This window comes from Apus apus, chromosome 5 (assembly GCF_020740795.1).
Source record: "Apus apus isolate bApuApu2 chromosome 5, bApuApu2.pri.cur, whole genome shotgun sequence".
Classification (NCBI taxonomy): Eukaryota; Metazoa; Chordata; class Aves; order Apodiformes; family Apodidae; genus Apus; species Apus apus.
In genome coordinates, this window is record NC_067286.1 from 14314985 (window position 1) to 14327864 (window position 12880).

At 37.4% G+C, this 12880-nt stretch overlaps 1 protein-coding gene across 1 annotated transcript in view; it reads left to right on the forward strand.

The window, feature by feature from the left end:
- The window catches only part of OTOG (otogelin), a 102864-nt gene that overhangs the window by 67637 nt on the left and 22347 nt on the right, over positions 1–12880 (forward strand). Inside the window, exons 34-40 of the mRNA XM_051622057.1 lie at positions 2307–2418; positions 3083–3162; positions 3564–7360; positions 7999–8167; positions 9149–9285; positions 10276–10365; positions 10742–10925. Of these exons, the coding sequence (XP_051478017.1) occupies positions 2307–2418; positions 3083–3162; positions 3564–7360; positions 7999–8167; positions 9149–9285; positions 10276–10365; positions 10742–10925 (4569 nt within the window). The remainder of the gene's footprint in view (positions 1–2306; positions 2419–3082; positions 3163–3563; positions 7361–7998; positions 8168–9148; positions 9286–10275; positions 10366–10741; positions 10926–12880) is intronic.

The window sequence follows — 12880 nt, forward strand, 5'->3', positions numbered from 1 at the left end:
TGCAGAAGATTAAACTTGCAGGCAAGCATGACTTCTTTCTTTCTTGACTGGAAGTGGTGTTTCTGAACCACTGAATAAATTCTATGCCTTTATGTAGAAATTCACCTTATTTCTTATCAAGGCGTGGAACACCATCAGACTGTGAACTTTATCTGCAGGAAGGCTTGAGAAAAACATGGCAATCATGTAATAAAAGTCTTAAGGTAATTTGGAGAATGAGAGATGTTGTATCATTCCCAGTGCTTGGAAGTGTTAATTCATGATCACTGTTCTGCTAAACTGAGAAACTAACTTTTTTTCTTTGGCTTACAGTATGTTTTCTGCAAAGCTTGTGCCTTTATTGTGTTTGAAGCTTCTTTTGTTATTAATGGTGAGGTTTGTGGCAAGAGTTAAAAGTTATGGTTATATCTCCAAATTACATCTAGGCTAGTCTGATTAATGTTATTTCCTTGGTTCCACTTGGATATACTGTTATTGCTGGTTATTACTGCTGATGGTGATTGCCTGTGCCAACAGATGTCTGATATGTTCTGTCTTTTTGTCATGTATATTCTTCTTTTGGCCTTGAAGCTTAGCACTCTGGCCTGTCAGTGCATACAAAATGTATGCAGCAAAATGTATGGAAATAACCCCCTTCCTCCCTTAGATGTAAGGGACTTTTGTTGGTGTCATTAGGGGTCACAGAAGAATTCAGTGATGTGCATGTGGCTTTTTATGGGAATGTAACTTTATAAATGCATTTGTTACTGTCAAAAGAATGTTTTCAAAGGCAGTGACAGGTTACATCCCTGGAGGGAATGGCATGCAAAATGGGTAACACTAGATGGCAACATACACACTTTTTTGTCTGAGCTTGATTTATACTTTTGATTATTTGTATCTTAAGAAGAAAACATTATTGATTAATAACGTAAGTGCAGATGTCCCTAAATTGTAGGAAGAACAATTTCTTAGGATCTTCAGGGAAAGGCTACTGTCTCCAAGATCTAAAAGAGTTATTCTCTGTATCTCAGTCAAGCAAAGAACAGTAAAACCTAAAAGCAGAAAAACTTCAGAGGATCAAATTGGAAACTTTAACTAGTAAGCATCTTCTTCCTGGTTCTTAATGTAAACATTGTTTAAGAGCAGTTACTCTTTGTATACTGAACAACATAGCTCTACCATCAGGTTTACCAATCTAGAGGGGATCCACATGTGCTGGTGGTCTTCTGTCAGCATAAATGTAAGGGAAGTGTTCCTGTCCTGCCCTGATTGCTACAGGAAGGAGCTGAGGAGGGCTGTTGTTAGTTCTATCATTGAAATCCAGATACATTGCCTAAGTCACATGGGTGTTGGAAGAGCCACTGGGCTAATCCAGCATTGTGTGGGAAACTGTTCTGCTTGCAGATGGGACAGGGCTGTAGTGAAAAAGAAAGAATGACACTGCATTTGAACACAAGTCCATGTCACCCACATGATGATTGCCACATTTTTTTCAGTTTTGCACTCAGTCTCTTTCTTGTTTATGTTATTTTTTTAAAATTTAAGTATAATTTAATAAGCAATGGAAGTATAGCTGATCAATATTTCTATTTATTCTTGCTTCAAAGTTTAACTCCCTATCTGAATTTCTACTTTGGTTTTCAATTATGTGAATTTGAACTATTTAAATAAACACTCTGCACAGATTCTTTCACAGCAGATTTATTTGCTTCTTTTTAATTTGCCATAGTGTTTCTTTACTGGTACTGTTTCGTCTAGTGAAGTATATGTGTTGAAATACATTTTGCAGGGCTACTTGCCTTATCCCATCTGAGTTTCTTTGTTGTAGGAGCAGTTAGAACTTCAGATTCAAAATGTTTTCAGATTTGAATTAACTTCTCTAGAAGTAGCTGTCTTTTTCTGCTTTTGAGAAGTTTGACTGTTAAGATATATTGCTTTACAGAGCCGAAATTGGCATAATTTCTGATTACTTTATTTGGAATGGTGTTTGTTTTAATTTTTGGGATACAGTTGTATCATACAAGTTATGTTAAATTGTTCAATGTGCAGTAAATGTGGCTAATTCCATGTTGTGTTTTATTCTACAAAGAGTAAAATGGGCTGCTGAGCCAACTCTTTAATATACTCTGAATAAACATAAACTTTTTTTCTGTTTTAAAGACGTTAGCAATCAAAAAATATTGCCATTTTTATTTATAGAGGATACAGGAAGAAACAGTAAGAGATTTGGAGCTGCAGTGAACTTCAAGCATGCCCTATTGTGATATGTATCTGTGTGTGTTTCTGGAAAGACAGGAGAGTAACAGGTCTTCGTTGTTTTTCAGATGTCAAATTTCTCTCTCGTTCTGCGTGTGAATGGCATTATGATGCCTGTGCAAGCCCCTGTTTCAAGACATGCAGAGACCCTTCGGGAAAAGTCTGTCAGGCAGTACCGAAGTAAGTATCTGTATTTTTAAAGAAAAATATGTAATTTGGGTAACAAGCAGCATGATCAGAATATGAGGGATTAGATGTAGGCTCAGTATAGCAGGACTGTACTTTTAGATGAGGAGGTAAATGAAGGTGAAAAGAAATGCAATAAAATCTCCTGTGGCAGCCACATGAAAGTAACATTTCAGTTGTGTAAGTGTTGTTAGATTCTGGAATCACTACTACATTTGTTATTTGTAGGGTGAGAGGGTACAATTAAGTATTAATAAAGACAAGAGGTTACAAGTTTGTTCCAAATAGTTGTGCTCTTAATTTTCATTATGGCACTGCAACAGCCATATCTTACCTTGTCTTTTCTTTCCAATTCGAATTTGTGCTAATTCTGGAAAACTGGCATTTGGATTTTGGTGTGAAAAATATCTGGCTTTTTCTAAGCAATAGCATTAATTATTAATCAAAGGCCAGTTATCACAAAGCTCATGTTTTAGCTAAGATCTCAGTGAGAATGGAAGCCACAGCAGCGACATTTTGAAGGTGGTGATAAGATTTAGATAGAACAAGACTGTCTACTGAAAAATACTTTATAATTAAATAGTGTTTTCCTAAAACTAAGTGCTCAATCCAGAAGATACTGTTCAACTAGTTAATACTAATTGTTTGGGTTTTTTAGAGTGGAAGGATGCATCCCTGCCTGTCCTCTCAACATGTTGCTGGATGAAGTCACTCAAAGATGCGTGTATTTTGAAGACTGTATGTTTGAAAAATTATGTATAATACTTAGCTTGTTAATTTTTTAGTTTTTAGTCAATTTTTCAAATATCAGTGCTTAAATTTGTGTACCTGTGACCTTATTTATATGAATCCTGAGCTCACTGAACATATACTTTAGTTGAAGTAGTTTAACTCCTCAAAATTCTGAGACAAATTTTAAGCTAAGGAGGATGTTCTTTAATAAAACATTTCAGTAATGTTAGATTGTAGTAAATGATTTAATGAAATAATTTTTCAATTTTCCTGTAAATGTTAAAAGTTTAAAGGCAGTTGAAAAGATCAGCTATATGAGTTAACATATTTTCCCTACAGCTCTCCTGGCTTCATGGCTATAATTATTCGTAATCTTCAGACTACTGATTACTTGTATCTGATTTCAGGTATTGAACCTGCAGACTATAGTCCACCTTTACCACCCAGCATTCGAACACCAGCAGTTTCACACATAGCATCAAGTACAAGTTTGGCAGTAATCAGTGAAGCAGTAACTTCAGTTCCTGTACATGAAGCAAAAGACGTGAAGACAACATCTACGTCAAAACTGCAACTCACTGCAGCTACAGGGAAAACTGAATTTTCAGCTGTTACTTCTAATACAACACTGCCAACCATAACTTTATCATCAACTGTTTCTTCACAGTCAACAAAAATGACATCTGGGGAAACCACTACAGCAGTGTCCAGGACAACAAAATATAATATAAGCTTGTCTTCTCTCGTTGATGTTTCTCCATCATTTCCATCTACTATCAGTTCAGAAACTTCCACAAAGATGCGACTGATAAGTAGTGGTTCCACTAAACTGTTGAGGGCTACAGAGACAGTAACTGCTACACATGCAGTGACTACGAGCACAGAATCAGAAAAAAAATCCATTTCTAGTTTTATTTTTACTGGGGCACCATTTATACTTAGAACAACAGACTTGCCAGTCAAAACTAAAATAATGGAAATATCAGAGATAGCAAGAACGTTTCCCACAAAAGAACAAGTAAAACCAGAAGGACTTCCAGCATTTACTTCCAGTTCATTTGAGTCAATAACAGAAAAAACTACTGCATATGTACCCCAGTTTTCCACACCACCACCTCTAGGCATGACTTCATATACACCACCAGTAAACCTAACAGGAACTTCAGAAGAGACAAAAATAAGTGTAGGACAGTCTTTTACCACAGTAGCCAGTGTTACTGTTCCTGTGATCACTACTTTGCCTTTGTTAAAACCAACATCTTCAGCAACAACAAAAGCAGCAGCTGTTTTAACTGAACAAAGTGTAAAGACTGCATTTTCACGAACACCCACACCACCTGTTTCATTAGGAAAGACTGTTAGAGAACCTCCTATTCAAATGATTGAACACCTGACTCATACTACAGGGGCACCTCTAATTACAGCTCTAGGTTCACAGACGACAGCTCTGCAAACTCAAGAGAAGTCATCAGAAACAACTTCAGTATCATCTACAATTCATGAAAAGGAAACTCCCAAGACAACATCACATGTAGAGCATATGTCAAGTTCCTATTTCCCTCCATATTCACTACATCCTAGTTCTACAACTGAAAAGTCCATTGCTCGTTCTACAAAGAGTACTCTTCCTACTGCTGCTTCTCCAGCATCAGGTGAATTAAAAAAAACATTTAAAACTGTTTCAACTACAGGATATCCCTCACACATAGTTCTAAACACAACAGAGTTCTTGACTACAATAAACACTAAATATCCTGTTGTGGCTGAGACTGTCAGAGTGACACCTTTGTCTGTTGAGATAACAACCAAAATAACATCCCCTTTTGAATTAGCAGTGAAGTCAACTTTGTTTTCTGGAAAAACATCTACTGAATATGTGTCAGCTCTGGTTTCAAGTACAGAGAAGGCAAGCACTTCATCATATTCAGGTAGTGTTAGCACATCATCCATGGAAACCTATATCTCATCAACAGAAACCACCAGAGGTCCTTTGGTAGCTACGGAAAGAGAGGCAGCTCAAAGAACATCCATCACTGGATCTCCACTTCCTTTCCTTAGTGGAATTGAAACCACATTGAAGACAACACAGCCTGATAAGTCACAAGTGGAAAGAGCTACTAGCATCTCGATTAGAAAGTCATCTGCTTTCCCTTTTTCACCTTCAAGTTCTCTCTTGTCTTTAAACATTTCTCTTCCTTCACAACCCTCACATGGAAAAGAAGCATCACTGACAGCTCTCAGACCCATGCATACGTCCGATGAAATGATCTCTTTATATTCAAGAACAACTAGAGCAAAATCCACTTTGCCAACAGAAGAGCCATCTCCAGTCCTGACTTCCTCTACTTTATCCACTGAAACAGAACAATCAAGTCAATTGCCAATAACAACAGTATCACATGACACGTTGCCAGGCAAAACCATTTTAAATATCACTTACGCCACATTCTCTCCATCCTCCAAATTCAGCAGTCAGCTCATAACAACCAAAAAAGTAATGGCAGCCAGAGAAAGATCAACTCTGTCCCCTTCTGTTGTACTTCCAGTAACAAAGTCTTCTTTCTCCACCTCTCAGTACCTAGCAGGTAAATTGGTTTCTTCACCTTCTTTAACACAAGTTATACCAGAAGTAATAACCACACAAAAATATCCACTAGAAACTAAAATAGTTTCTACAGCATTGAAATCTACAGTCCAGAGTAGAACAGACACAGTAAAATTTACAGCAGTTACAGCTCAATCTTCCTTTCCTCTGTCTTCAACAGGCCCCTTCTCTTGGCAGTCACCTTCAGGAGATAAACTTTCAGTACAGACCACAAAGACCATGGTTACACCACATTTTTCTACTCAGAAGGCTATAGAACTTGGTCGTCAGACTTCTGAGCCTTTGTTGACAGGGCAAAGCAGTGCCCTGATTGACCAGTATCCTGCAGAAACTGTAAAAAAATCCACTGTTCAGCCACAACGTGCCTTGAGTACAACTGAAGCTGCAATAGAATTTACTTCCTCAATCCCCTTAATCACCTCACTGCCAGAAGGCATTCATTCAAGAATATCACCTACCTCAGAAGGTCCTACACAAGTTATTTTACCAACGGAAAAGGAGTTGCATTTAACTGATTCGGTCACACAACCACATATATCAAGAACTTCTGTTCTGCGATCTACAGTCCCAATTAGAACAACAGGTGGCTTGATTTTTGGCACGAGAGTTCTCCCTTCCTCACCCGAAGTTCTTGCATCTTCCTCTTCTTTAGACACAGCTATAAAAGAATCGTTTCCTTCATTTTCCACACAAAAGACAGGTACTGGTCTAAAATTCACAGGGCAGACCTCATTTACTCCATCACTTGGTTTGAGTCAAACACTTCAAACAATGACAGCTTCATCAGAATCTAAGTCAACCTCTTCATTGGTTTTGTTACCAGAAACAACAGAAATTCCCATTGTAATGGGGAGTGGGCCGTCCACATCAACAAGCAGAAGTGGTACAGAGAAAACTGCAGTGTTGCCTCAGCAAGTCACACTTTCAACAGCTGCCCACAGTCCCACATTGTCAGCTGTGGCCCTTTCATCAGCTGCAGCTTCAGTCTCTTCAATGCTAAGCAGTACCAGGCAAAATACTAGTATTGTATCAGCAGCTCCAGACAAAGTAGAAGCAGTAACAGAGCCCATCACAAGCTCTGTGACACCCACCTATTTTTCTGTTACTTCAGAAGCAAAAGGAGGCATGCCCCTTGATACAGCAAAACCTGAAAAGCCAGAATTAACAACAGAAGTACAAGCTGTCCATGCTCAAGGTGCTACTGTTACCCCAGAAAGCCCTCAGATGTTTTATTCTTTGTATTTCACAAACACCACTGCAGTTCCTTCTAATGTATCAGTATTGTCCACTGTAAGTTCATCCTCTGAACCAAAACCTTTTTCTGCAGCTGTGTCATCAGTCAGTACTACTCAGCCATCAAAATCTGAAATATCATCTGAGGTGCAAACACCTTATGCAAGTTCACTGCCAGTGGTATCTGACCATCCAAATGATACAGCAGCTCAGTCGGTTTCCTCATTTGCCTATTTATCTACCAAACCACATTATGGCTTGACTACAACATTTTCTGATGGACTGGCAACAGCTGAAGCTGTGTCAGGAGTCACAGCATCAGCTTTTATGCTGCCTAGAGAAACAGTAACTCTGCAAACTTGTACAGTGAGTAACTATTCATCTGTTTGGTTTTGAACATGTCTTTGTTACTTTCACACACTGGTAACAAAATTGTGAGCTAATCTCTTTGATGATTAGGATTTACAATATTTGGATTAAACAGGGAGCCTGTTTATTTTCTCAATTTTTTATTAAATATTGGATGATTTAATTGTGCATAATGGCTTTTTTTAAGGGCTATAATACACTGTGTTTCAGTCCTCAGTTTTTTGAGTGACTGTTATAAGAATGGTTTTTTTTGGCAAAATATGGTCCTTCGTATTGCTCAATGGCAGTTTTTTGTCACCTGCCCTCCTTGAAGTATGCTTTTCCAGAGCCCCCCCAGTTGTTACTCCTGCTTGTGCCCTTCCTTACTTTTTCTTCTCAACTTCTTTTAATGTAAAGTTAAAAATTCAGTAGTGCTGTTCTCTCCTTTACAACAGGAAAGCAGTTTTAAACTGTCCTTGGTATGGTGGGTTTTTCAAAAGTGCTCTTCACTTGTAGCTTCCATAAGTGTCATAGGGATTCATAAGTATTCTGTACCTGAAGAATATTGAGTCCTAGTTATGAGCAAATGTTCTGCAGTATTCTCATACTAGCTTGGTAAGAATGGTAACCTATGTCTTTTATTAAATATGCCTTAGCCAATCACAGAGGATGAGTGCATAAAACACATTTGCTTGGATGGACAACTGGTCCAAGTTAATAAGTCACAGAACTGTCCATACAATGCAACCCAACCCAGCTGTGGAGTTTTAGGATTTGCTACTCAAATGAATGGTGACAAATGCTGCCCAAAGTGGGAATGTGCATGTAAGTTTTAATTCTGCAGTACTTTTGGAGTGAATTTCGGTAATGGTTTAATGCATGTGTAAGAAGGCTAAAAACTGATACTTCTATATCAGGGGTGTAGGAGTTGCATATTGTATGGGTTACTCTGTCTAATGCAATTTATAATTCTTGTTCTACATCCAGGGAAATGAAATGAAAATGCTCATTTAATGTAGAATATTCCTCTTACCCAGCTTTAGGTTTCTCCAGTGGACATGTCTGTGACTGACAGACCCATTTGCCTTCTGTCTAATCATAGGGCACCTAGTGAATACAGTTAGTGGATTTTTTTGTTACTCTTGTATCTGCTTCAGGATCTGATGATTCCCTAGACTCTGTTAACTATCTCTGTTAACAGTCTGGGGACTTTGGAAGCATGGCTGTGCTGTCGGCACTCCCATCAGTTACCTAGAATTGAGCAGAAAGGATCCAAACCATTAAAAAAATTATTATTTTGTCCACAATAGCAATGAAAGGACACAGAGATAAGCATTGCAAATTTATGCTTATGCTTTAGAGTTTGAAATAACTAGGAGTTGAAATCCAAGCCCTTTGAAATACAAAAGCTTGAGCAATAGAACTAGGAAGAAGGAAATTTTCCATGTGAATTCCTGCCTGAGAAACAAAAACAGAGGGGAGCTGAGGATCCAGCATGATCCACTGTCATTTGTATTTTTTGCTAGTTTGGAGTTTGTAAAAATTACAAACCTTTGCTGGAAAGAACTGTAAGATAGTGAGTGATTGCAGAGGTCTGCATGATGCCCCACTGATACATGCAGGATTTGACTGTGCTGTCCATTTACAGAGATGCAACAGAATCAAATTCTACTGAAATTGTGTGATGCATGTACAAAGCTCTACTAAGCTAGTTGATCTTATAAAATTCATTGTTTTATCTTCAGATTTTGTGTTATTTACAGAAATTCTAAGCTAAGTTAGAAAAAACATTTCTTTTTGTCTTAGGTCGATGCACGATTTTCTCTGATCTGAGCATTATAACCTATGATGGAAATCATCTGGCTTTATTCAAAGAAGCATCCTATGTTGTTAGTCAAACTCAAGATGAAACTATAACCATCCATGTCCTTGACTGTAGAACGGTAACTAACATTAATCAGCTAACAAGCTGTGTTCAGTACTGCTAATAAGATGTATTGTAAAAGAAGGGGCATAGTAATACTACCCGGTTGTGGTTATTCACCTCTGTGCAATGTTTATGAATTGTTACTTGCACTTTGCAACACTTATGAATAGTGTAGCACTTTATCAAGCGACTGCATATGCATACTTCCTTCTGAAACACCAAATTTCAGAGCTGTGAAAGACTGTTTACATTTTCAGACTAAATTAGACTACCCTGTGCATTCCAAGTCTTTGCAAAGGAAAATACTTCTTTCAGAGAGGGAAGAGAGAAACCTTAATGGGTGTCCTAGTGGGTAGTGTAGGTGGACTTTTGTCATGAAGAGTTAATATCTTGTGAGCCTTTACAAAACTCTTTAAACTCCAGCCTCTTCTACGAAAGCTATTTTGATGTCCATGTCTATCACGAAGTTCAGTCCCATTTGGTACCTTATGGAAGTTAATTCCAGAAGCTTGATATGTTTCATATGAATAAGGAGATCTGTTCATGGCTTTCAGGTTAATTTTCCTGTCATAGTCAGTGCTTTCTGTTTTGTTCAGCATCTTGTAGCTCAGGAAGTATGCATGTATTTCTGATCCATTACTTCTGTACTGTACATATATCATATAGCTTCCTCATTTCCAGTCTCATTCTTGCTCACCTTCACATATGTAGTTCATATTTTCTGGTGTACAAAGAGCTGGTCTGCCATATGTATTTCTTGTTTTTTTCCTGAAAACCATTGTGTTGTAGTTTCAAGATCTGATGTTACAACACAGTTGCTGAACACAATGAGATCATAATATTTTGTTAGGTTTTTTTGCAAGACTGCAATCAGCAGCAGTTTTCCTCTCAAAACTGTACTCCACAAAAATACTTAATGTGCCAGTACCTAAAAACAATAAGCAGCTAATGCATAAAGATTTTGCACATCATGACGATGGTTGATATATTTTTGCTTTCTCCATAGAGTGATTCGAATTCCACTTCCTTGTGCCTGGCAATGTTGAATCTAACCTATGTAACAAACCAAATTATTATCAATCGTTTAAGTAGAAAAGTAAGTATTTTGAGGGTTTCTTTGCCTTTTAGATAGCATCTTAATTCTGTATTCAGCTGTGTTCTTATGTGGATGCTGAAGATAAGAGTACCACACAATAGGTCATATAATTCATTGTTCCAACTGTGTAATTTAGTAAAATGCTAGTAAATTCAAAGATTCAAATTGTGATACAAGGACAGTTAGTGAGGTAAGTCACAGAGCAAAGCATATAAACTGTTAGTGTCTTTAGTACCTATATTATCTTTTTGGAGGTGAGCCTGACTTATTTTGAAAGTAGTTGTGAGTTAGATGACTAAGTTGTCTGGAATCTGGCCTTTGTTCTACTACACCACTTGGTACCTGACGTTTAACCTCTTTTCTGTGTATCTTTTAGATAACAGTAAATTCAAGATTTGCTTGGCCTACTATTAGAAAATACGGATACAAAGTTGAGGATTCAGGCTTCAAGTATGCAGTTGAGACCCCAACAAAAATCAGAATTCAGTGGTTTCATAACACAGGAGTGATGATTATTGAGTTAAATAGAACCAAGGAATGGAAAGCTTTGGGACTATGCGGTAAGTGTAGAGTAGTGCAAGACATAAAGGCATTCAGATGTTTTGCTAGGGGGACACATTTTCCTGATTATATAAGCTGTCTTTTGCAGTATCTGATCCAAAGGAGTTATTGAAGATCATGGAATAGTTTAAGATACTATTAAAATGAAATTATTGTTAATTTTATTAATTGTTGTAATAATGTTTAATACCTATCTATGTAGTAATAACTTTTGGCTTCTGAGTATAATCTGAGTCAGAAGACATGATTGCTGTAACCAAACCCAAATAATTAACAGAGGCATAAATCCATAATGTCATATAAGATAATGTACAGATTTAGTGATGGATATCCATCTGATAGGGAGCAATACATACTATTTTAAATTTCTAAAGGTCAGAATTCACAGGAAATGTTAACTGGAGAGATCTAAGCTTAGTTTATCTGATGGAGGAAACAGTTCAGAAGGATTCTCTTAATATGAGTGGGTTAAATAACCATCATGTTGCACTGTTAGGTCTGCTAAATGGTTTAACCTTGTTTCTTTCATTCTAAAAAGCATAGTCTTGAATAAGTTACAGCTTTTGCAAGCACGTATCTGTTGATGTAAATCCCTACTGTGATACCTGAATCCGTAAATTTATCTGCTGTAAGTTAGAGCTGAAAACCAAGGTTATAGAGTTCATATCATTACAGAGGATATCTTCCCAGTTTCAGAAAGGTCAAATGCCTGTAATGCCTGTAGCTCAGTATCAAATACCAGTGATAGCTCAGTCCAGTTCCAAGTCCTGCAGACAACTTGCTTCTCACAAGGCAAGAGAGTTTGAATTTACTGCCACTTTGAAATCGGATTATTATCTGTAGCTTGCCCTAACCTTTGTTTTCAACATCGTTCTTGCTCTGCTTGGCTAGTTGTTAATGTAATTAGATCTAACAGAAACAAGAAAGGAAGTACTTAATTTTTCAGTAGGTCTGATTCAAGTTATCCTGAAAGGCTCTTTTGCCTTGACATGTTTGATTACTGTGACAGCAAGAATTGGATATGTTACCTTTCTGATTTACAAGGCACTTTATTAACTAGATGACAAGAAATTTTTGTGGATGATGTACCAGGTACAGATTCTTCAGAGAATATACTGTATTTTTCTGCTTTTCATCTCTGATTGGGATTCTCTGCATAAGTCTGCCTGCATAGTGCTGTCTGTCTGGTGCAACTCACCAGAGCCTGCTTTAAATCAGCTGGTTGTACTGCATCTTTTCAGGGTAAATGGGTCTGCTTTGATCTCCTGTGTTTTCTCTTTTAGTCTGCTTCTTGTGTTTGAGCTTTCTTGGATCCCTTTTAGCTGAACTGCAGTATTGGTAGATCCTGATTTCTCAGCTTCCTGGAAATGATAATACTGAATATGCCATTACAGTTTTATAGGAGCAAACATCCTTTGGAAGAATCTGTGTCAGAGTCAACAGTGTCTTTTATACTGGAGGATCAGGCAAATGTGGCAGCTGGTGTGGGAGAAAAGGGATTTGGGAAGGGAACACAGACATCTCTGTAGCAAAACTGGTGATCCCACAAAGCAAAATGTGAAGCCTTAGTTTTGCTTAGAGTTAAATCTCCTTGTCAGTGTGTAATAGAGGTGAAAAAAAGATTTCCCAGACATGACAGCAATCTTTTGAAGTCTGTAATAACCATCAAGTACTTCCATTTTATATTGCATAGACTCACAACCTCAAAAAGTTCGACCAGAAACATGTTTGGTAGAATAATGGTTACAGTTTCAAGACCTGTTTTACTCTATGAATCCCTGTTGCTATATCACTGATTGTCAATGGCTTGCTCATGTTGTCAAGAATTGTGAAAAATGGTAAAACAGACCAGTTAGAAAAGGATTAAATTCACAAATAGTTTTTGAACAGATAAAGATTTAGAATTGCCATGCAGGTTTGTGGAGATGTTAGAATAAAATGTTCTATAAATCTG